Source organism: Candoia aspera, chromosome 2, assembly GCF_035149785.1.
Source record: "Candoia aspera isolate rCanAsp1 chromosome 2, rCanAsp1.hap2, whole genome shotgun sequence".
Taxonomy (NCBI): Eukaryota; Metazoa; Chordata; class Lepidosauria; order Squamata; family Boidae; genus Candoia; species Candoia aspera.
Window position 1 is genome coordinate 125,554,922 of NC_086154.1, and position 22,807 is coordinate 125,577,728.

The 22,807-nt window shown below is 45.6% G+C and overlaps 1 protein-coding gene across 2 annotated transcripts; it reads left to right on the top strand.

Moving 5' to 3' along the window:
• On the top strand, positions 1 to 22,162 carry TROAP (trophinin associated protein). Of its 2 annotated transcripts, none has more exons than XM_063293540.1 (17): positions 1 to 94; positions 730 to 931; positions 2,928 to 3,105; positions 7,250 to 7,407; positions 9,113 to 9,194; positions 9,393 to 9,481; positions 10,337 to 10,461; positions 10,873 to 10,916; positions 12,732 to 12,889; positions 13,103 to 13,196; positions 13,294 to 13,418; positions 14,399 to 14,458; positions 15,451 to 15,525; positions 16,336 to 16,434; positions 17,133 to 17,448; positions 20,412 to 20,584; positions 21,776 to 22,162. In XM_063293540.1, the coding sequence occupies exons 2-17, from the start codon at positions 758 to 760 to the stop codon at positions 21,845 to 21,847; spliced, it is 2,022 nt and encodes a 673-aa protein (XP_063149610.1). In that variant the 5' UTR covers positions 1 to 94; positions 730 to 757; the 3' UTR covers positions 21,848 to 22,162. The 2 variants fall into 2 exon arrangements, with proteins under 2 accessions (XP_063149610.1, XP_063149611.1); XM_063293541.1 differs by having other exon boundaries at positions 2,928 to 3,084.
• The last annotated feature ends 645 nt before the right edge of the window (positions 22,163 to 22,807 follow it).

Sequence of the window (22,807 nt, forward strand, 5' to 3'; positions counted from 1 at the left end):
GGGCGCCTTTTGCTGCTTTACGAACTGACCCGGACGGCTGCGCTCTCTTGCCTTGCTAGCGGAGGGGATGGCCAGAGGGGTCGATCCGGAGCAGGTGGGCCGCGGGCCAGGGGTGGCCTATCCCGCTGAAAAGCGTCGGAGCGATGGCGAGGCGCAAGGAGGAGGCCTCTTTCGGGAAGCGGTGTAGAGCAGAAGGCGGGCAGTCTTATAAATGGGAGCGACCAACGACGGAGACTAGAGAGGCGCGGTTTTCAAACGTTACACTGACGCTTCTCACCGCAAACGGGTCGGCGAAGCTTCGGTCACTCGGTGTTACCGAGAGAGTGGGGCGAGGAGATGAATTTGTCTCCCGGGGGTAGTTAGCGTTATGCCTGGTAATATAGACGCCTCGGCGGGTTTCTCAGCGAGAATGGTTATTCTCACAACACATTCACTGAGATTACCCAGTTCCCCGTGTTCGCGTAATACACGGAAGTATCGGTTATTATAACGTCATTGAGCTCTAAGCGAATCAGGCACAGGTAGCCTAGTTTGCCATGCGGACTTAGCCTAAAAGAGTTGGGATTGGGGGAGGTGTAACTGGCCCCTCAAGCGCTGGTTACAGTGGATGTAAACGAAACGGCGCAACAAATAAACGAGAAACCACGGCTGTGGGAAGGAGCGTACTGGATTGCTCGTGTTGTATTCCACCCTGGTGGTTGCCGCAGCACTTGCTTGCTTTTAACGTAGGTGCAAATCCAGGCGGAGAGGATCCTAAATGGCTCCAGTAGGAAAGGAAAACCAGCGAGTTCCTTTGCCCCTTCCGAAGACTCCTGCCGAACCAGGTCGGAAGGAGAGCGCTTTGCTGGTTACAGGTGCCTTGAGCAGCAGTAAGATCCCGTTGCTTTCCAAAAGCAGACACCCTCCAGAGTTGAGGCAATCACAGCCGCAGGTGAGCATAATGAAGCTGCTTTTGGTTTAGGGTTGTTTGGTTTTGAGAAGCTTCTGCTTGTTTTGGCACCTGGCTGTGTGTTTCTTTATGATTCAAATCTATAAGGCTGCCCTGCTCATAACAAATCTGGGAGGCGTACACATTACAAACTGGCCTAGGCCCCCCAAAAAACCCCCCGGATAACCGAGAGACTAGTACAGTACATAGTTCTTCCAGAAAGCACATAGTCTTCCAACTCAGTGTCTGGGTAAAGAGCCAGGTCTTCAAGGCAGCAGGAACGGAACTCAAACTTCCAGGGGGATGCTATTCTATTGGGGACCTGCCCAATGACAGAAAGGGCACAGCATCCAGGTTTGATAAGATGACACTGTTTTAAAGATGGGCCACTCTGTCAATGGCCACTCTGTCAGATTTTATTAGATAGGCAGAAACTGGGAGAAAGGCAATCCCTCAGATAGCCAGGCTCTATTCCTTGAAGGTCTTTATAGGTCAAAACCAGCACCTTGAATTGCACCTGGAAGCTTACTGGTAACCAGTGCAACTTGCACAGCAGAGTTATTACATAGGCATACCAAGATGCACCCATAATTGCTTGTGCCACTGCATTCCAAACCAGCTGCAGTTTCTGAATGATCTTCAAGGGCAGCCCCATGGAGAGTGCACTGCAGTCATCTGAGGGAGGTGACTAAGATGTGAGTGACTGTGAGAAGGGATTTTTTGGTCCAGGAAAGGGTATAACTGACATACTGGGTGAATCTGGGCAAAGACCCTCCTGGCTACAGCTGCCACCTGTTCTTTGAGCAGGAGCTGTGAGCTTAGGACACCCCCAAATTATGTGCCAGTTCTGTGTGAGGGAGTGCCACCTTATTCAGAACTAATGATGGAAAATCTATGGTACTGGAAGAACCAGAACACACAGTCACTTGGTCTTGTCAGGTTTGAATTTCTGTTGGTTCCTCTGAATGTTCCTTTCCATAGAGAGCCAAACAGCCTTCAGGTACCAGAACAGGACCTTGTTTGACCTGGGATAATGATATATAACTGGATATCATAAGCATACTGATGATACCTGACCCCCTTGTTGTCAGCTGACCTTGCCCTGTGGCTTTATGTAGATTTCAAACAGGAAGGTTGAGATTGTTGAGTCCTGTGACACTCTGCAGGTCAGGTGCCTTGGGCATGACCTCTCCCCCCATTAACACCAACTGGAACCAGCTACAGAGAACAGAGGAGAGCCAATGTACTTCCCAGTCCAAATCCCCACAGTTGGCCCAGAAGGATACCATAGTAACCAAAGGTATTGAAGGTCGCTGAGAGATCAAGGAGAATCAGGATAGTTGTACCACCACCATCCTGGCTCTTCCAGAGGTCATCAACAAGTATGATCAATTCTGTCTTCATACTATTTCCTGGCTCCATACTGTTTCCAATGATGTTTCTATGAAGCAAATGGCCCCTTGATCCTTTGCTCAGAGGCATCAGTGCAGAGTGCCTTGCTTTCAATGCCATGGTGCTGTTTTGGTCTAGCATTTGAAGTGAGGCAGCTGTGTTAAGCAAAGTAATGCTGCCTTGTACATCTTTAGTTCTTAGAATCAGTGTTACTAAACTTTGCTAATAGTGTTGGATATATGATTTTTTTCCAGCTAAGTAATTAGACAAGATAATTACTCAGTTTGCACACACACACACGCTTACCTACCTACCCCATAGTTATAGATGAGTGAGAGTCTGCTGGGAATGGGGTGGACTATAAATGTAGCAAAATAAATAAATGGTTCTCGGGACACTGGCCTTAGAACCCCAAAGGACAGGCCCTGGTTGTTCACTGAAGGATATTGTGCTCAAAATAGAAGGGCCACCAATATGGGAGTGGGGAGCCTGGCTCTTTGCCAGCTTTAGGCTGACTCTGCCTCTTCTCTAACTAGATTACTACTAGGACAAGTTTGTATAGGAAGACAGTAGTAGTATGATTTTAATCCTCTTGTCTTCTCTGTAGGCATGTTCTTCCAAAGCAAGGAGTGAAGCAATCAGGACTTGCAAGATATCTCATTCCAGTCCAGTTCTAGAATTGGCAGCTGGGTTACCACCCAAGAGTCTTCCCAGAGAACCCTTGGCAGAGACGCAGTTAACTGCCTCTGGCTGTAGGAATGAAGGTGATGTGTCTCATGGCAAAGGTATAAAGTTTATTAATTGTTTATTGAGATGGCTCAGTTTTTGTATGCCATTTTTTATGATGAGCTTTAACTTGACTGCATGAGCCATCAATACTTGATAGAATTCTGGCTCTCTGGGCAATTCAGGTGGCTAAGTAGTAAACATTGGAGGTGGTGGGCTAGGGCTGGTATTGTTGAATTTCAACTCCCATTGACACAGCCAACATTGCTAATGTCCAGGAATTATGGGAATTTTATCCTCAGCAACTTCAGCAAAGGATCGTTACCTTGTCGTGGTGCTGGAGCTTGAGCACCTCAATGATGCCATGAGCTAAACCGTGAAGGGCCACCCAAGACGGGAAGGTCATGACAGAGAGGTCAGACTAAATGCGATCCCTGGGGAAGGTAATGGCAACCCACCTCAGTATTCTTGCCGTGAAAACTAAATGGATCAGTACAACCAGAGATATGTCGGTATACCATCGGAAGATGAGACCCCCAGGTCGGAAGATGGTCAAAATGCTACTGGGGAGGAACAGAGGATGAGCTCAACTAGCCCCAGACGTGATGACGCAGCTAGCTCAAAGCCGAAAGGACGGCTAGCGGCCGACGGTGCTGGTGGTGAACGGCGAATCCGATGTTCTAAGGATCAACACACCATCGGAACCTGGAATGTAAGATCTATGAGCCAGGGCAAATTGGATGTGGTTATTGGTGAGATGTCAAGATTAAAGATAGACATGCTGGGCGTCAGTGAACTGAAATGGACTGGAATGGGCCACTTCACATCAAATGACCACCAGATCTACTACTGCGGACAAGAGGACCACAGAAGAAATGGAGTAGCCTTCATAATTAATAGTAAAGTGGCTAAAGCAGTGCTTGGATACAACCCAAAAAATGATAGAATGATCTCAATTCGAATTCAGGGCAAGCCATCTAACATCACAGTGATCCAAATATACGCCCCAACCACAAATGCTGAAGAAGCTGAAGTAGAGCAGTTCTATGAGGATCTGCAGCACCTACTGGACAACACGCCTAAAAGAGATGTTATTTTCATCACAGGAGACTGGAATGCTAAGGTGGGCAGTCAAATGACACCTCGAATTACAGGTAAGTATGGCCTGGGAGAACAAAACGAAGCAGGACACAGGCTGATAGAATTTTGCCAAGACAATTCACTCTGCATAACAAACACTCTCTTCCAACAACCTAAGAGACGGCTTTATACATGGACTTCACCAGATGGACAACACCGAAATCAGATTGATTACATCCTTTGCAGCCAAAGGTGGCGGACATCTGTACAGTCGGTAAAAACAAGGCCTGGAGCTGACTGTAGTTCAGATCACGAACTTCTTCTTGCACAATTTAGGATCAGACTAAAGAGATTAGGGAAGACCCACAGATCAGCTAGATATGAGCTCACTAATATTCCTAAGGAATATGCAGTGGAGGTGAAGAATAGATTTAAGGGACTGGACTTAGTAGATAGGGTCCCGGAAGAACTATGGACAGAAGTCCACAACATTGTTCAGGAGGCGGCAACAAAATACATCCCAAAGAAAGAGAAAACCAAGAAGGCAAAATGGCTGTCTGCTGAGACACTAGAAGTAGCCCAAGAAAGAAGGAAAGCAAAAGGCAACAGTGATAGGGGGAGATATGCCCAATTAAATGCAAAATTCCAGAGGTTAGCCAGAAGAGATAAGGAATTATTTTTAAACAAGCAATGCGCGGAAGTGGAAGAAGACAATAGAATAGGAAGGACAAGAGACCTCTTCCAGAAAATTAGAAACATTGGAGGTAAATTCCAGGCCAAAATGGGTATGATCAAAAACAAAGATGGCAAGGACCTAACAGAAGAAGAAGAGATCAAGAAAAGGTGGCAAGAATATACAGAAAACCTGTATAGGAAGGATAACAATATCGGGGATAGCTTTGACAGTGTGGTCGGTGAGCTAGAGCCAGACATCCTGAAGAGTGAGGTTGAGTGGGCCTTAAGAAGCATTGCTAATAACAAGGCAACAGGAGACGACGGCATCCCAGCTGAACTGTTCAAAATCTTGCAAGATGATGCTGTCAAGGTAATGCATGCTATATGCCAGCAAATTTGGAAAACACAAGAATGGCCATCAGACTGGAAAAAATCAACTTATATTCCCATACCAAAAAAGGGAAACACTAAAGAATGTTCAAACTATCGAACAGTGGCACTCATTTCACATGCCAGTAAGGTAATGCTCAAGATCCTGCAAGGTAGACTTCAGCAGTTCATGGAGCGAGAATTGCCAGACGTACAAGCTGGGTTTAGAAAAGGCAGAGGAACTAGAGACCAAATTGCCAATATCCGCTGGATAATGGAAAAAGCCAGGGAGTTTCAGAAAAACATCTATTTCTGTTTTATTGACTATTCTAAAGCCTTTGACTGTGTGGACCATAACAAATTGTGGCAAGTTCTTAGTGGTATGGGGATACCAAGTCATCTTGTATGCCTCCTGAAGAATCTGTATAACAACCAAGTAGCAACAGTAAGAACAGACCACGGAACAACAGACTGGTTTAAGATTGGGAAAGGAGTACGGCAGGGCTGTATACTCTCACCCTACCTATTCAACTTGTATGCAGAACACATCATGCGACAAGCTGGCCTTGAGGAATCCAAGGCTGGAGTTAAAATCTCTGGAAGAAACATTAACAATCTCAGATATGCAGATGATACCACTTTGATGGCTGAAAGTGAAGAGGAACTGAGGAGCCTTATGATGAAGGTGAAAGAAGAAAGTGCAAAAGCTGGTTTGCAGCTAAACCTCAAAAAAACCAAGATTATGGCAACCAGCTTGATTGATAACTGGCAAATAGAGGGAGAAAATGTAGAAGCAGTGAAAGACTTTGTATTCCTAGGTGCAAAGATTACTGCAGATGCTGACTGCAGTCAGGAAATCAGAAGACGCTTAATCCTTGGAAGAAGAGCAATGACAAATCTCGATAAAATAGTTAAGAGCAGAGACATCACACTGACAACAAAGGCCCGCATAGTTAAAGCAATGGTGTTCCCTGTAGTAACATATGGCTGCGAGAGCTGGACCATAAGGAAGGCTGAGCGAAGGAAGATCGATGCTTTTGAACTGTGGTGTTGGAGGAAAATTCTGAGAGTGCCTTGGACTGCAAGAAGATCCAACCAGTCCATCCTCCAGGAAATAAAGCCAGACTGCTCACTTGAGGGAATGATATTAAAGGCAAAACTGAAATACTTTGGCCACATCATGAGAAGACAGGACACCCTGGAGAAGATGCTGATGCTAGGGAGAGTGGAAGGCAAAAGGAAGAGGGGCCGACCAAGGGCAAGATGGATGGATGATATTCTAGAGGTGACGGACTCGTCCCTGGGGGAGCTGGGGGTGTTGACGACCGACAGGAAGCTCTGGCGTGGGCTGGTCCATGAAGTCACGAAGAGTCGGAAGCGACTAAACGAATAAACAACAATCCTCAGCAAAGTTTTGTGGGCCACAGATGTCCTGCTGCAGCACCAAACCATAGCTGAATATTTCAGGAACAGCCTGGCCTCTTCCAGCATGGACAGGTTCAGAAGCTTTTGTTCCTGTGCTTGGTAGCCCATGGCTTGTTGGCTTGTCTGGAATTGTGGTTAATCATAACAATGTCTAGTGGTAATACAGTTTGAATCAACAGTTAGCACATAATGCAGTGCTAGAATGCTTTTAATGAGGACTGGTTTGTGTCTAACACTAAGTGATAGTGGTAAGCTCACACATGCTAAGCCCAAGCAAATAATATTAACGGCTCCATGTTATGGGTGAATCCACTGCTGTTACGTCTCAACTGCTTTAAATTATCTGTATCAGTCTTAAAATTAGATTTTTTGCATGGATAAACTATTTGTCGCTCTGCTTGTGACACTCTGGATGACGTGGCTCTTATGGTAGGCTGTAAGGTTCATGTGGAGCCTATTTTCAATTGGAGATGGAACAGAAAAAAAATCTAGTTCTTTCTAACTCTGTGTTTGAGTCAGGCTTGGAAAAAATGGTGCAGATTTCTAGGGACTTCTTTCTTGGTGTCTTGTATAATTAACTCTTGTGGCCTTTTCTCCCAAACATGATTCCTTAATTGTCTGTGTTGCTAATGCAAGCCCCAATTTTCCTTGCAGAGGTCAATGCAGCTGAGTTTGTGCCTGACCTAGAAGCTCTTGCCAGCATACTATCCAACACTGGGCTGACTAACAAGATGGTGAGTGCAGCTCACAAACCCAGCCTGGCCCAGCAAGTTCCTCTGAAAGGGAAGAGAGCATGCTTAGCCAGCATTGGGGTAAGTCTCCATCATGTGCAAGAATTCTGCTGGGTTCATTTGTGTGGTGTGTCCTGGTCTACTGAGTTAAAATGGAGCAGTGCAGATATGCAATCATGTACCTATTAGTTCTTTATGCAGTAAACTAAATATTGCTTAATTGGTGTTATAGTTTAACAGAAAATGCAATAATCATCATCTGCAGATATGTTACCTTAACTATGCTTTTTTCCTTTGGGTTTATCTTGTGGGATTTTTTTAAAGTTATAGCACAATATCAGTTTTGGGATGGTGTGTATTTGCAAGGATTCCTAACTAGGTTCATACATTATGATTATTGATAAATCACCAGCTGGGATTGCATAATATATAACGCTACAACCAAACACATTGTATTTTGACATAGCATGATGTGTGAACCCAGTTACAGTGTGCATATATCTCTGGCATCAAAAAACCCAACAGTGTGAACAAAATCAGTATGTTGATGATACCTAGTTTTATATTTCAATCCGGGGCTGCGCATGTGAAGCTGTCGATGTTCTGTCTGGAGGCTGTATGGATCTGGATGGTAAAGAGTTGACTTTGGCTGAATCCTGACTAGACTGAGTGGCTGTGACTGTTTGGCCCCCCTGGGTTCAGGATGTTTTCATCAGTGATCTTAGGTGGGGTTGCACCTCCCCATTCATGACTGGTGTATAATTTGGGGGTCTTCCTGGACTTGTAGCTACCACTCAAAGAGCAGATGGCAGCTGTAGTCAGGAGGACCTTTGCACAGGTTCATCTTGTGTACCAGTTGTGTCCTTTCCTTGACTGGGAGGTATGTCCTTTCCTTGATTGGGAGGCCCTTCAGACAGTCACTCATGCCTTGGTCACCTTATAATTGGACTATTGCAATGTATTCTACATGCGGCTGCCCTTGAAGACCGTCTGCAAGCTATAGCTTGTTCAAAATGCAGAGTACAAGCGGTAACAGGCATTTGGCACTATGCCCATGGGTCATTGCTGCTTTGTCAGCTGGATTGGCTGCCAGTTGGCTTTTAGGTGCAGTTCAAGGTGCTGGTTATCTATAAAGCTCTTTATGGCACTGGGCCTGGTTGTCTGAGGGACTGCCTATGTCCAATTGCCTCTCCTGTCTGGTACGTTCACACAGTGTGGGTGTGCTCCAGGTCCCCTCTATTAAATGTTGTCACCTTATGGGAGTGAGGAAGCGTGCCTTCTCCACTACAACCCCTGTCTATGGAACAGCATCCCCCAGAGATATGAATGACACCCAGGGTTCCGGAAGGCCCTTAAAACCTGGCTCTGTTCCCAGGCTTGGGTTTTTGTGTTTGTGGGGGCTCTGTCAGGTTTTTATGGTGGTGGTGTTTTTAGTCTGGGCTGTCATGTTCTGTTTTATGTTTTTTATGCTTTTAAATGTTTCGACTGTGTATCTGGATTTTGTAAGCCACCCAGAGCCTACTGGAGTGGGCAGACATTACAAATGAAATTAATAAATATCATTCTTTTTACTGGGAGAAGATTAAATGTTTTGAAACTTTGCTCATCCAAACTGGGTACATGTTCTGTTTTTTATGTGAACTCTGCTTGCTGTTTTCCTAAACGTAGAAAAAATCCTAGTGGCTGGAACAGAGGAAAAGTAGACTTTACATAAATATTAGGATATCCTGAATCCAAGCACTGTCTTTTTAAAAATTGGATTTGGATGTGCGTTCTCTCTCTGTAGAGTACCCGGAGCTCCCTGTGTACAAAGGCTCCTATGATGAACCCTTTTTGCCTGTCCCACATCTCTACGTCAGCTTCAGAAGGTATGACTTAACCTGGATTTCCTTCTTGGAGAAGACAGACTTAGGTCAAATAGCGTCTGAGGTTTATTTACACAGTTTCCATGGTGCAATTCACTGGGACTTTGAAATATTTGAAGGCAATGCTTATAGGCATTGGAAAATAGTTCTGAAACCACTGATGCTTTGTCGTTCATTTGATTCTTTCTTGTCCTGCCACAGATACAGGTCACCCACAGTCCTGGAGCCTTGCCATGAATACTCAACAACCTAAAACATTGTCAACTACAGTCAAGAATTTGAAGCCTGGGGTGGGTAATTGATTCTGTTTTGCAGGTGGGAACACTAGCAAAAAGACCCTCTAAAGTAGGGAAGGGAAGGGATTGAGTTGGATGGTCAGTGTCTGTCTCTGCAGTACAAATGAGAAACCTTTCATTTGGAAAGACTAGCCCAGCAATTTTCTTGTCAGTGTTGGATATCATAAAGTTCTGCATTTTTGCTGCATCTGCAAAGCTCTGGCCCAGTATATCAGGGATGGGCCGCTTCAGGCACCCTCCAAAAACAGTATTAATATACTGAGTTGCAAACTGTGTAGAAACAGGGATAAACAGAGTTTTGGCCCCAGATGAATGAAAAACGATGTATAAGTCTTCGTAAGCCACCTTCCCTGTATAACACCCCCAAGCCTTTCATACTTCAACAATGCCACTGTGTCCATCAACAGGGGGCCCTTGGGCACTATGTGTGTGTATATCTATCAATATCTCTATCTCTATCTACAGTATATCTCTATATCTATGTACAGTACACACACTATAACACATACCATATATACCCACCCCCCAAATATATATACACGTACAGTACACCCACACATGCACCATATATATGAATATACACACACTACCCTATATACAGTGTGTGTGTGTAAACAAACAAGCCCTGTGTGGGCACACGCAAATATGCCACAGTTGAAAGATTGCCCATTCCTGCTTGTTATGCACATTATTATTTAAGTGGAGGCTGCTCTTTCCTAACCCTGTCCATGTGCAGCGTGTGGTCTTGATCTCCTTGCTCATGGCCTTGTCTGTCTTGGGCTGCTTACTGATGGAGTGGTGTGGGGGAGTTGCCTGCCTCGTGTCTCTAGCATTTGTCATTTGTGTCAGGTGGAGGTTGCAGAGGCCAGCCGACCCGCAGAGGCCCTGGATGGGGACAGGCATAGCAGTTCAGCCTCCGCTCCGGAGGCAAAGCCTCTGAGTAATGCAGCTGGGGGCAGCCAGTCAGCACAAAGGTGAGGAAACAGCCAAAGGTTCCCAGCTGGATTGGAGGCTGTTCCCTTTGTGATTTGTTGGGGTTTGGGTGGGTGGATCGTGATTCATAGTAAGTAAAGCCTTGGTAGTTCTGCTGGTGTGGTTTCTTGGTGGCTGAGTTACCCCACTGGGCTCAGCATGGCTTAATTCAACTATGAACAATTTGTTCTGAATTACACAGTTTTTCACTGCAGGTTTTTAAATGAATGTTTTTTCCTCCTCAGAGAGGAGGAGGGTATTCTCATCTTTTCAGCAGAAAAGGAAAAAGTGTTCATTCCTTACTGTTTCTGAACTCCCACCTCTGCCTCCCCCTTCCTCCCGTTATGAACTGCCACGTAAATCTGCAGTAGTTCTGAAGCCTGTAACTTTGTGTTGCTTTTGCTCTTAAACAGCAGCTCAGCTGGCAAGAAGGGAACCACAGGAACCTCTTGGGAAGGTGAGTGGCTGCATTCTTCTCTGCCATTGAGAGCCACGGAGAAGGTTCTCCTTCCGTTTTTGGAGTACAGCTAGACTTGCCCCCCCGTGTCTGTCGATGTAAGTTGGGGAGTGCAGATCAAACAGCATGGTTTGTTTATGTTCCAGTAATAGTGGGATCAACCCAGTTCTTGCCTTCACCCGACACTTGTTTTCTGGCCCTTTTCCCACCATATTAAAAAAAAATCCATCCTGCTTAGCACAAAGCATTCAGAAGGAATAACATTCCTCAAAAATAGATAAAGTTGGTATTGAGGTTTGGGGACAACTCTTGCTTTTCCTTGATAGAAACCAGCCTTTCCCAACCTGGTGCCATTCAGATGCATTGCATTTTAGCTCCTTTAATCTCCCTCCAGTGTGGCCTTGATTCCAGTGTATCGGAAGGCACCTGGTTAGGGAAGACTGTATAAAATAGGGCTACAGGTAATCCCTGGGTTATGTCCATTAGTTCAGCAACCATCCAAAGTTACAGTGGTGCTGAAAAAATGGACTTATGACAGGTGCTCAGAGTTGCGGCCATTGCAGTGTCTCTGCAGTCATGTGATCAAAATTTGGTCACTTGGCGAATGGCCTGCACTTTGCAGCATCCCGCAGTCACATTCTCCTGCCCTGTGTGAACTGCCTCCATTTCAACTTCCCCCACCTCCTGTCTCCCCGCCATCTCTGCCCTGCACAGCATGGCCTAGATAAAAAGGCTGCTGTACTCCACTGCTCGCCACTGCTGACCCCAGTTGACTGTTGTCGTCGTCTTCAGCTTGCCTTCCCTCCGCTGGTCTTGCTGCTGCCTCCCTGGCTGCTGGGCTCCTCGCGGGCCTGCCCCGCTTCAGCAGTCTCAGCCCGCCACCAGCTGGGGGTCCTGCTGATGCACCTGCCCCGCGGGGAGGGGTTTACACTGGCCTGCCCTGGACCTGCCTGCCGCTGGGCACAAAAGTCCTGGTGCGACCTTCTGCCCGCAGCAGCTTCTGCTTCTCCTCCTGGTTCTGCTTCTCCCTGTGAAGAGCTGCCACCAACGCGTGAGTCCCTCTACTGGGATTCGCTGCTCTTTTGGGGTGGCTCTCTGGCCTTTGCGCCATGGTGGAAAGTTACTTGAGCAGTAACTGGACAACCCTTGGGTGTGGGCGGAGACTTTTGGGGCGGCTGTGGCTGCAGCTCTGCCTCTGCAACCTGCCACTCCCTGCTCTGGTCCTGCTCTGCTCTGGTCCTGAGGCATGCTGCGCGCTCTGCCTGGGGAGTTCCTGCCTGCAAAGGCACTGTATAGGTTGGGTCTCCCCAGCGGAAGGTGCCGCCACCACTGCTCATGGTCCCCGTGCCAAAGTTCGGCTGAGCTGGCCAGGACGTGGGTGGGAGAGGCTTTGCAGGGCCTTGGCCATAGGGGAGACAGGTCTCCCACACAGGGCTGGAGTTGGGCTGGGCGGGGAGGCGAGGCGAGGAAGGCAAAGACGACAAATGGCAGTGGGCGGCAGCGGCAGGGGACAACCACAAATACAGCAGCCTCTTCATCTTGGTCATGCTGTGCAGGGCAGCCAAAAGGACAGCGATGGGGTGGGAAGATAGGCGGAGGGGGAGCTGAAGCATAGGCAGTTCACATAGGGCAGGAGAAGTGTGAGGCCCTTCCCTAATGACTGCAACTGGGGCTGCCGGGGTGCCGTCCCATGATGTTTTGCTTAATGACAGCTTAGCAATGGAAACTCCAAATTAAGGTGGTGACCCAAGGACTACCTGTATTTCAGCTAAGCTGATCTGATCTGATGGCACTCGGTATCCTTTGTCCTTACAGAGGAAGAGTTCATATCAGACCCAGCAGCGAAAGCGAGCATCCTTTTGAACATAGGCCTGAGCCACTCAACCCTTGGGGCCACCGACAAAGTGAGCCTGGTCCAGTGGGTACCGCTGAAAGATGCTCAGAAGCCATCAGTTATTTGTGACAATGTGCAGGTGAGCCACATCAGAGTTCTTAGTTTCCCTTTGTAACCCTAGGTGCAGCAGGACACCTACCTTGGGCTTTTCCTAATCCTGTTGTCTGGATGTTGATGTGTTGCTAAGTAGGTTTCAGCCTATGAGGAGGAGTTTAATCTGTGGTGGCTGTCCCTAGGGTGAAGGGGGCTCTTTTTTTTTCTGTGCCTAGGGTGACTCTTTTTCTGTCCCTAGGGTGAAGGGGCTTCTCTGCCCCAGACCCGCATGAGCGTTCTCTCAGCAGGGAAGTTTGGTCGGGTGTCCTGTCGTTCTACTCAGGGCCTTAAAGGTACCATTTACAGAGGAGCTGGAACTTAATTTAAATCTTGGATACTTTCATGACTGCATCTCCCTAATTTCTAACTTCTCTCTTGCCTGTTTTGCAGGTCTAGAAAGGTTGGACGCTTCTGGAGCCCAGCGAACCAACACACCCCATGAGAGATGTTCCACTGTTGAATGTTCGCCTTATGGGCTAGCCAGAAGAATTCCTATTACCAGTTCACAATCCTTGGTTTGTACTTGAGGCAGATGGAGAATGTCTGAACTGTATCCCTAACATCCAGCTAGTTCTAGCTAGCCATATGCAAATGCTTGACAAACCCAGATATGTTTGCTGGATTCTTGGAGACAAAGGATATCCTTTATTGCTCTGGGTTCATATATTAGATGTGCATCTCCACTTATTTATATTTCATGAGGGCTGAAACCATTTTCTGGTTTCTTGTTTGTTCAGGCACAACTTAAAAGTGGTGGTTTTTAATCCATAAAGCCCTCTGTGTCTTGAAACCAAATATGACTGCCGGCTTCTCTACTGTGGATGGGAACTTGTGGCCTACCAGAGGTTACTGAGCTGTAAGTTCCAGCACCCCTCACCACCTACTGTGCTGGGTGAGACTGCTGGGATTTGTAGTTTACAGTATAGTGCAACAGATGTGTCAGCCCATTCTGAATAGGCTTATCTGGCTGCAGCATTATCTTTGGGTTCTCCTTCATTTGCCCTCACCTTCAAAGGGTATGCAGGTGTCAACAGATGGCAGATGGTGGCCTTCTAGTTACGGTGCACTTTGCTCAGGGATACTAGACTAGCACTGCTGCTTTGAGTGACAGGCCCAAATAACTCAGGTTGTTCATGGGAAGGTTTAATGTTTTTAATTGGTTGTGTATATCAAATGCAAAGTGATATCCCACATCTTTTACCCTTGAAGCTATCATCCCTAAATGGAAAGGCAAAGCAGGCTGGAATAATGCAAAACTGTGTTAAGCTGTCCTTTAGCAAGATGGTCCATCTAGCTCAGAACTGTTTCCTCTGACTAGCAGCATATCCACAGGGTCATAATTAGATGTTGTTCTATAAACCTGCATACAATATGGGCTGTTACCATTGAATGATGGACCCACCTTGTTAGATCTGCCCTTTTTGAGGTGTTCTCTTGCAGTTCTCTGTGATTCCATTCAGTCAGTCTTTGAATGCTTTCTCTTGTATCGGATCAGCGTCGCATGCCCTGGACCTGCAGCCGTATACCTGTTACTTCGAGCGCTAAGGACAAAAGGGTGGGTACCCATTGCTTTAAAATGGTGCAGCAGTGGAAAACTAGGCAACCATCTAATTCAGCTTCTTATAGCCAGGGAGACTTATAATCCAGCTTTCCATATTCCACAGGCTAGAGAGGAGGCAAACTTAGATTAACCTTGCGGTCAGGGCTCAAACAGACTGGGTTGAAGTGTAGGCATTCAAACCTATAACAAACCATAGTTTCAGGCTGTGGCTTAAGGTGTTCTTCCTCAACCAGAATTTAACCAATTTCATTATTTTCCCATTCACATTAAAAGTAAATATTTGGCCACAGCTACTGGAGATCAGCTGTACTAGACCTCACAAAAAACCCATGATTCAACATTTTGTGTGAACTCTGTTACAAGCCACAGTATCAAAATGGTGATACATGCATCATGACATCATCATACAAATTTTGCAATTGCACACTTGCATCATAATATCTGATGCAAGTAACATAAGCTGCATTGTTTTTCTGATGGTGTCAGATGCATGTGTCATTTGTACCCTGGCAGGTGCCCATGGGTGGATGCTCATGTGTTGATATGTACGATCTTGTGGTACTGTATCAACTGGTATGTGTTCCTGTAAGAAGAACTAAATTTCTGTTGTTCTTTGAGGGAAATAGCATTTCATTTTCATTTATTATTTTATTATTTTTAATTAAATTTCTATGCCACTCGCAAGTGGCAGCTCACAAGTAGGAATAAACATGCTTATCAAATCAATAGATACCTGCCTCTGTATCTTTTCGACATGAAACAATTGCTCCCCAGATTTGATTCTCATCGTTGTCCCTTGGTTCCAGAGATAGTATATGCCGAGTGATTTTATTATTTTGATGCTTCACCTTTTGGCTTATATAAGCATTGTGACTGTGAATGTACTTTCATAATTTTGGCTTTAAAGAAATTTGAGTAAGTTGTCACTTCTTACTAAGAATTGGTAGCATTGAGCAATTCATTTTTGTCCTCGGATTTGTTCTCAGGTCAAATGTTTAGACAGAGTCACCAGACAGATGGGTGCTATTGGCTCCAAGGAGGAGGGCACTAGTGTGCCCTGGGTAAGTGTTCCTATGGTGAATAATAGTGTTGCACAGATAGACAGTATGTCTGTAATTAGGGCTTGTGTTCCTCAGGTCACAGTGCATTCAGTCCATCTAACACATGGCCCCAAATTCCTTGGTGGTACATAATTTTGGATAGCTCAGTCATTTTTCTTATTCATACCTGCCAGAAGCGGAGGTTTGTTATTATAAAATATGTCCTAGACAAAAGACACAGATGTTCATTTAGGTTTTGATGGCAGCCAGACCAGATAACTCTTGGTTAGGGTTAGTATTTTTGTTTTACTTAAAGAGATAATCATGTGATTATAGCTGTCAAACATGCTAGGAGGCCAGTACAGCATGGCTTATGTTTTGTGGTACATCATGTGTTGTTTATTGCAAGTTGCAAGTTAATGCAAATTCTTGCTGAACATGTGTCTGAATTTCTGATAGAAAGCTAAACTTGTTAAATGCAGAATTTTAAGCTGTAAATTTGCTCCATATGCAATTTTTTTCTAAGCTAAACGTGGTTTACAATCATAATTTATTTTGAAGACTTTCTGACTTACTTAAAAAGCAAGGTTGTGTTCCTAAAAACTGCATTTTTGTAAACCAGAAGTGATATAAACAGAACCAGTTCTTTTGGCAGGCATGGCAAAAATATAGCAGCTGTACTAGGATGCTTGCTGGGACCAGCAAATCATTGCTGAGCAGAAGATGGGCAAGATGGAAAATCTTCCTCATGTTTCTGCCTGTTCTTGACAGCCCTTTGGTGGGATGTGTTTCAGAGGAAGTGATGTGACATTTCTCTATACACACACACAGGAGAAAATAGCTGTGCGCCTTTTTGATGACGAAATGGCAGCATCGGTGAAGAAAGTGCCGGCTGTTCCCGGGATTAGCACAGAAATGGGGAAGCTTCAGGTAGGGAAGGGAGGCTTGAGGGTGGGAGGTCAGAATTTATTTTTTTGCAGAAATGAGTCTTGAATGGGGAACGTGCTGTGTGGTGATTACTTAATTGCAAGTAAAACCAAATTCTGAGATTACAGAAGTGACTACTGGAGGCTGTAAACACTTGGCCTTTCCCCAAAGGCTTGGACCAGGCCCCCAGAGTGGCTCCCAAAGGTGATGCTCCATGGTAAGGGTGAACATACAGGAGAGGGTGTTATTACAGATATGGGAAGTCAGCAATGGCAGCCCAGCGACCTTGGCTGATCTTGAAAACCTAGTCTGGGATGGACCTGGTCAGTACCTGCCTAGCACTTTCAGGGCTCCAATGTGCAGGCCGGATGAGGAAGTTGAATGGCCAGCACTTCCCTGTAATTCCCATGAAAACTCCACGGGCACACCTGCTGAGTCACCAGGAGTTGACTGCTCTGGCAGCAATGGGAAGTGTGGTGGCAGTGATGCTACAGGGGTGGTTGGGGCTGAAATACTGCACAGTAGTGTGCTCTGGAGTCCTTCTGTGGTGCAGTGCAGCTCACCTGCCTCTGATACAGAGGAAACAAGTCCCATGCGGATGAGGCGGAGCAATGTTGCCTGCTAGGTGAAGTGATGTCTCCCGGGGATTTAGGCTGGGGCTGCCTTTTTCATCGCAACCCTCTGCCCTCTTCTCCCTGCAGCGTATTGAGCTCCTGGCCCAGCTCTTGCAGCAGGAGATGGATGGTCACGTTGATTACGAGGAGGCCCCTTCGCTAGAGGAATTGCACAAGCTCTTGACAGCCCGCTGCTCACCAACTCCAGAGGCTTCCATGCCTGCCCTCCCTTCTGCACCTCCACAGGATCCTGGACCAAGCTCATGTGAACGGGCCCCAGATGTGACTGTGGCTGTTCCCTCTGCACCTGGCTCCACACACACCACCTCCAGCCAGCTGCCTGTTTGCCTCAACCCCTCCCTGCAAGAAGTCAGCTGCCCCTCATCCGGTGCAAGGAATACAGGTGAGGCAGGAACGATAGCCTTGACCTCCAGCAAGGGATGGGTGAGGGTTATGATGTGGGGAAAGAATTAAGTGTTCTGCTGATGCGTTACGTGGCACGTAGTCTGGGCATCTCCCTTCTTGAGAATCCAGGAAAGCTCACAGGGTAATTTGTAGCCAACTGCAACAAAAAGATTTGTTTGTGGGGAAAACAAGGGAATGCTATAAATGGTGCATTGGGTCATTTCCCCCCTTTAAACTTGGGATGTGTATTGATCCAGTCCCAGTTCCACTATCCTGAGTGCATCTGTGGGCTTCCCTTCACACGTATCTTGCTGTTCTCCATACTGTGGTTGTGACAAGAGGAGCTGCGATGCTCCTTTTGAGAGTGAGCAGAAGGATGTGACTAAATTGAGATGCGTTACTCAATACAGGATTACTTCCATAAAGCCTTTCTGTAAGGGCACGATCAAGGAGGGTAGGATGCTGCTGCAGGGGGCCGGGTTAGTATTTTCAGACTTTTCATGACTTTTGAGAGACATGGAAATTTTAAGACAAAAAAATTGGTGTCTTTAAACCTTGCAGAGGCTTTAGGCACCCATTTTTCTTTAACACCCCAAAGGGAGGAGAAATTAATTTGGGGTTAAGGCAATGGGTTCCTTAAGCCTCTGCCAAACTTACGGCAGCTGCTTTTCCTCTCCCCCTCACTGGAAGGTGGAATCTGCAGGGTCCAGTTGGGGTGCTGAGGCTGCTGTTGGGACACTCCTGCTCTAGGGCCTAGACAGACCTTAGCTTGTAAGAATGATTTACTGTGGCCAAAGGCACCTGTTTCAGCTAATGACATAAAAGGTGATGATTCATTGTAACTGCTGACGGTGTTTGTTAGTTTTGCTTGTGACCCCTCCTGCCCTCTATATATATATATATGTATATTAGAATTTTTCAATGTAATAAAAGTATACAAAACAAAAAGATAGTAAGATAAAGAGAGAAAAAAGAAAATGAAAAAAAACATACAATTATGCCTTCCACCCATCTTTCTATCGAGTAATTATCATCTTAATCTTTTCCCCATCCTCTTCATCCCTTAATCCCTGAATCTCAAAATCAATCTTTTCTTCTTTCAACAAAAAGTCCATATAAGGTTTCCAGTCTTTCAAAAAAAAAAAAAAAAATCTTTGTCATTTTTTCTCTGACCAAACTGGTCAGCTTTGCCATTTCTGCAAGTTCATTAATTTTATCATCCACTCTTCCACTGTAGGTATTTCATTGCCTTTCCAACTTTTTGCATACAATAATCTTGCCGCAGTTACCATGTGCAATGTTAATTTCCCATATTTGTTTTCAAATTCCTTGTCCATAAAACCCAGGAGGAATAATTCTGGTTTCATCATGATGTTAGTCTGCAGTACTTTTTTTTGTATGGATATGCACCCAAGGCTTGTGACCCCTCCTTAATGCAGCACCCTGTGTGCCATGGTGCTGCCTTATGGGTATAGCAAGCTTCTATCCTCAAGTTCAAGAGTGAGCGGGAATTCAGTTGGATGGCCTGGAAGGTTGCTAACAGGGAAATAATATTTCATAGGGAGCTTACTGTGAAGATCCCTGTATAATTCAGAGTATAGCAGGAGATACCGTACTGTTTTCAGCCATCCCAGACCCACAAAAGCAGGTGCCCTTGAAGGAAGGAAAGAAGGGAAATCTAGCTTGAGAAAAGGCTCTCTGGTGGTGGTGGTTAGGCATTTTGAAGGGAGTGAGATATTTTGGTGGCTCCACACTAAGGCTTTAGGCCAGGATTCCTCAGCCAGGCTTCTGTGCAGCCCTCGGGTTCCACAAGAGGTCACTAGGGGTTCCCTGGGAGATCATAATTTCTTTTTAAAAAATTACTTCAAATTCAGGCAACTTCATTAAAGAAGCAAGTTTCATTATTTTTGGTTTAAGAACACTGTTTGTGCATATATACAGGCCTACACGTGAAACACACATAATTTTGTAACTTCTGGCACATATTTGAGCCTGAATGTGCAGGAATTCCCTGAGGCCTGAAAAATATTTCAAGGGTTCCTCCAGGGTCAAAAGGTTGAGAAAAGGCTGCTCTAGAGCTTCCCGTTGTGGCATATGAGGTTTGGCTCATAGCGCCTTTCACCGTCTGGGACTTGCTGTTTAAGAAGTGCCCTGACTTGATCACAATCCATGAACAGCAAAACCACTGGAGATAGGCTACTGGTCTGCAGTTTATACCCTAGGGTCTACTTTTAGAACAAGCGAGGTTTGCCAGAGGTTGTTAGAGCCAGGTCCATAAGATAAAAATAAAGCTTTAACTAAAGTTTAAAGATTGCCAACCAAGTACCCCCTTTCCACTGGTGACTGGAGACACCACCAGAGAATACTGAAGCACTGTGGGCTGGACAGTCTGTCAAGAGGAGTGGGCTGCCTTCTGAGGCGCACACTGGAGGCATGACAGAAGGACTCCCTAAGCTCTTTAAGCCTACTGACAGATATCCCTTTCCACTGCTCCCCGTGGGAACAAATGAGAAGGCCAGAAAGAAACTTGAGGCCATTGCAAGGGACTACGAAGTGTTGTGAAGGCACCGGGGGCACAGATGGTATTTTCTCAAAAGACCTGGCTCAGGAAAAGGGGGGAAAATACTGGAAGTAAACAACTGTGGCTGTGTAGGCGGTGAAAACGGAATTATTTGGAGTGCTTGAAAATGGGACGTTTTTCTGAAATGAGGGACTCCTGGCAAGAGATGTTTTGTTTCTCACGAGAATGGGGAAGTTTGTATTGGGAAGGTGCCTTACAAACCTGATCTGGAGGGCTTTGAACGGCTCCCCATGGGGGAGGGAGATGAGAGGCCAGAAAATAGCCTGAAGAACAGTAACCAAGGAACCTGCAATTCACCAGGGGGATGAAAGAAATAGGAAATACCAAAGGAAGCCTGATCAGCCTGGGCCCACGCCTCATCCTGTTTGCCCCCCGTTTAGATCTGGCAAAGCAACGGTTGGATCACCTCCTCACTGCTCCCCTTCGTTTCCATGAAGCCTGCCTAAATGATGAATGTGCCTTCTACACTTCCCGCCTTGCCTCCCTGGCTCAGCCTTCAGCGCATCGGTGCCAAGAGCCTGTGGCAAAAATGCTGAACGCTCACGATGCCATGGTAAGATCCGGAACCCGGAGTTAGCTTGTTGATGTGCTGGGTGGGTGGCAAGCCAAGGTCACCTGAGCTGAAAGCAACTTCTGATGTTCACTCAAAGCATTTTGTTGAGAGAAGGATCCACGCTAGGATCCTTCTTCAAAAAGTGCGGTGCAGCTCAAGGGATGCTTATTGCTCCCCTTCTGTTTGTGTATTATGGGCTACGCTGCCACCTTCCCCACATGAAAAAGTGTGCTGCCCTGTATGGTTTGCAAAGGATGCATCTGTTTGCCTTCCAGTGCCCACGTTCACAGGATCTCCAGTGGGAAGCATGTACAAAAGAGGGTGGGCTTTTTATGTGTGTTCTCTCAACTTTGGATTGAATGTGCTGCTTGACATGGGGTATTTACAGGTTTAGAAGGATCTATTTCTGGGAAAAAGCCAGATGCCCAAAATATATAGGTACCTGCTTTGTAGAATTAGGGGCTTCAAAACGTGCATGTTCAAAATGTGCAAGTGACAGAGCACGTGCATACCAGAACATACTTGGCACGGGGAAGGCATGTTCTGAGCTGATTTCTGTGGCAACCAATAATTTCATATTAACCTTTTTTCAAGACAGGCTCATTCTTCAGACAAAAGGGTGGATGCTTGCTCTTTTCTGCTTAGACCAGATTGCCATTAAACTGCTGACATTTTAATTGCTGTTTTTGCCTAGACTGAAATGGTGGCCACTGGCATTGTAGTTCAGCTTGCTCTTTGTCAAGGATGCACATCTTTTTCTTGTCTGTATTCCCTCTACTTGAAATTTATCAAGGCATTAAGGTTGTATAGCTGATTTGTCAGTGTGTCTTATTTGTTCAGGATTAGTCTTTTTTTGACAGTGGGGCAAGGAAGAAGGCTTTCAAGTATTCTGGTTAAATTTTCTAGTAGTTTTTTTTTATGATACACATTTCTGGCCTTTTTCTTCTATATCCCATAGTAATTATCACTTATATGTAATTTTTGGTAATATAGCACTTTCAAAAAGTTCTCTGGAACTGCCATTCTCCTCAGGCTAAGGAATAAAGTTAGTCCTTAAGAGAAGAGATTTTTGATGTAGCAGTTGTTATCCCACTTCAGATGATGTTCTTGGTCAGAAGTTCTTAGAAGCTTGTTAATGGCCAAGGAGTATATATCTTTGTAAGTAATGCTTTTGCTCTTTTTTTTTATCAGCACTTTATACCCATCTCTGCATCTGTACCTCTTTCCCCACCTTCAGAAGCAGAAAGGACTCCGCCGTCCTGAAAAATGGGGCCATGCCACTATTTTTAGGGTGGTCAACCTGGACAGAAGTGCCCCATTTTCAATACAGTGTCATAGATCCATCTGCATATGTGGATGCCCTGTTACTACAAACACATCGGTCGGTCGAGGATGTTGGCAGGGAGGAAGCTGAAATCTCACGTAATACCCCTCTGCCCCCCCACTCCAGTGCTTGGCAATTATGAAAAGGGAAGGAAGAAAAAGCCGCAAAAGCTGCAACTCTTCTTAAACTGCAAGGAACTGCAAGATGTTGCTGCAACAGAGGATACACTAATGTTATATTAATTGTATGTAAACAGGTTTTTTTTTAATAAACGAACTATAAAAGAGTTGCCCTGATTTTTTTAAAAAAAATAAGGGTATGGGGAGAAATCAGAGAATTTGTTCCAAGTCCAGAAGACTTTTTAATAAAGCCATCCTGTGAAATGCCTTGCCAGATGTTATTACAGGTGTTCTCTATAAATTCCTCTTTCTGTTTTTGTAAGGGGGTGGGGGCTTGATCACAGTTAATTACTGTATGAAGGTAGTAAAAATTTGGCTTAGATGGTTTGTGGGCCAGTACTTGTACTGAAATATTAAAATACTCAGAGGCTAGTAGCCAGTCTCCCTATGTCTACTTTTCTTTTTTATTTGTAACTTGACTGAACTGATGCTATCCTGTAAATTGAGGGCTATAGGTATGGTAAAAACAAATCCTTTAAAATACACTACTATGAAATACAAAACCATCATCACTGGCATCATCTCAGTTATCTTAGCCCCTGTGGAATAGTTCAGTCTAAGAATTCCTGGAGGGCCAGCAGTGTGAGTGCCACCTTCCTGTGGAACATCCTCTTGGTTTATAATGTGGGCACAGCCACCGAAGAACCCTGTTTACCTTGGCTCCTGTCGTCATGTTAATGGAGGCTCAGTGGTGGTTCCTCCCAGGATACATGGGTTGGG

Coding starts and splice junctions, on each gene's coding strand:
- TROAP (XM_063293540.1), top strand. CDS start 758: ATGGCTCCAGTAGGAAAGGAAAACCAGCGAGTTCCTTTGCCCCTTCCG. Junction 13,419..14,398: donor TTACCAGTTCACAATCCTTG/GTTTGTACTTGA, acceptor GTATCGGATCAG/CGTCGCATGCCCTGGACCTG. Junction 20,585..21,775: donor TGAACGCTCACGATGCCATG/GTAAGATCCGGA, acceptor TTTTTTTATCAG/CACTTTATACCCATCTCTGC.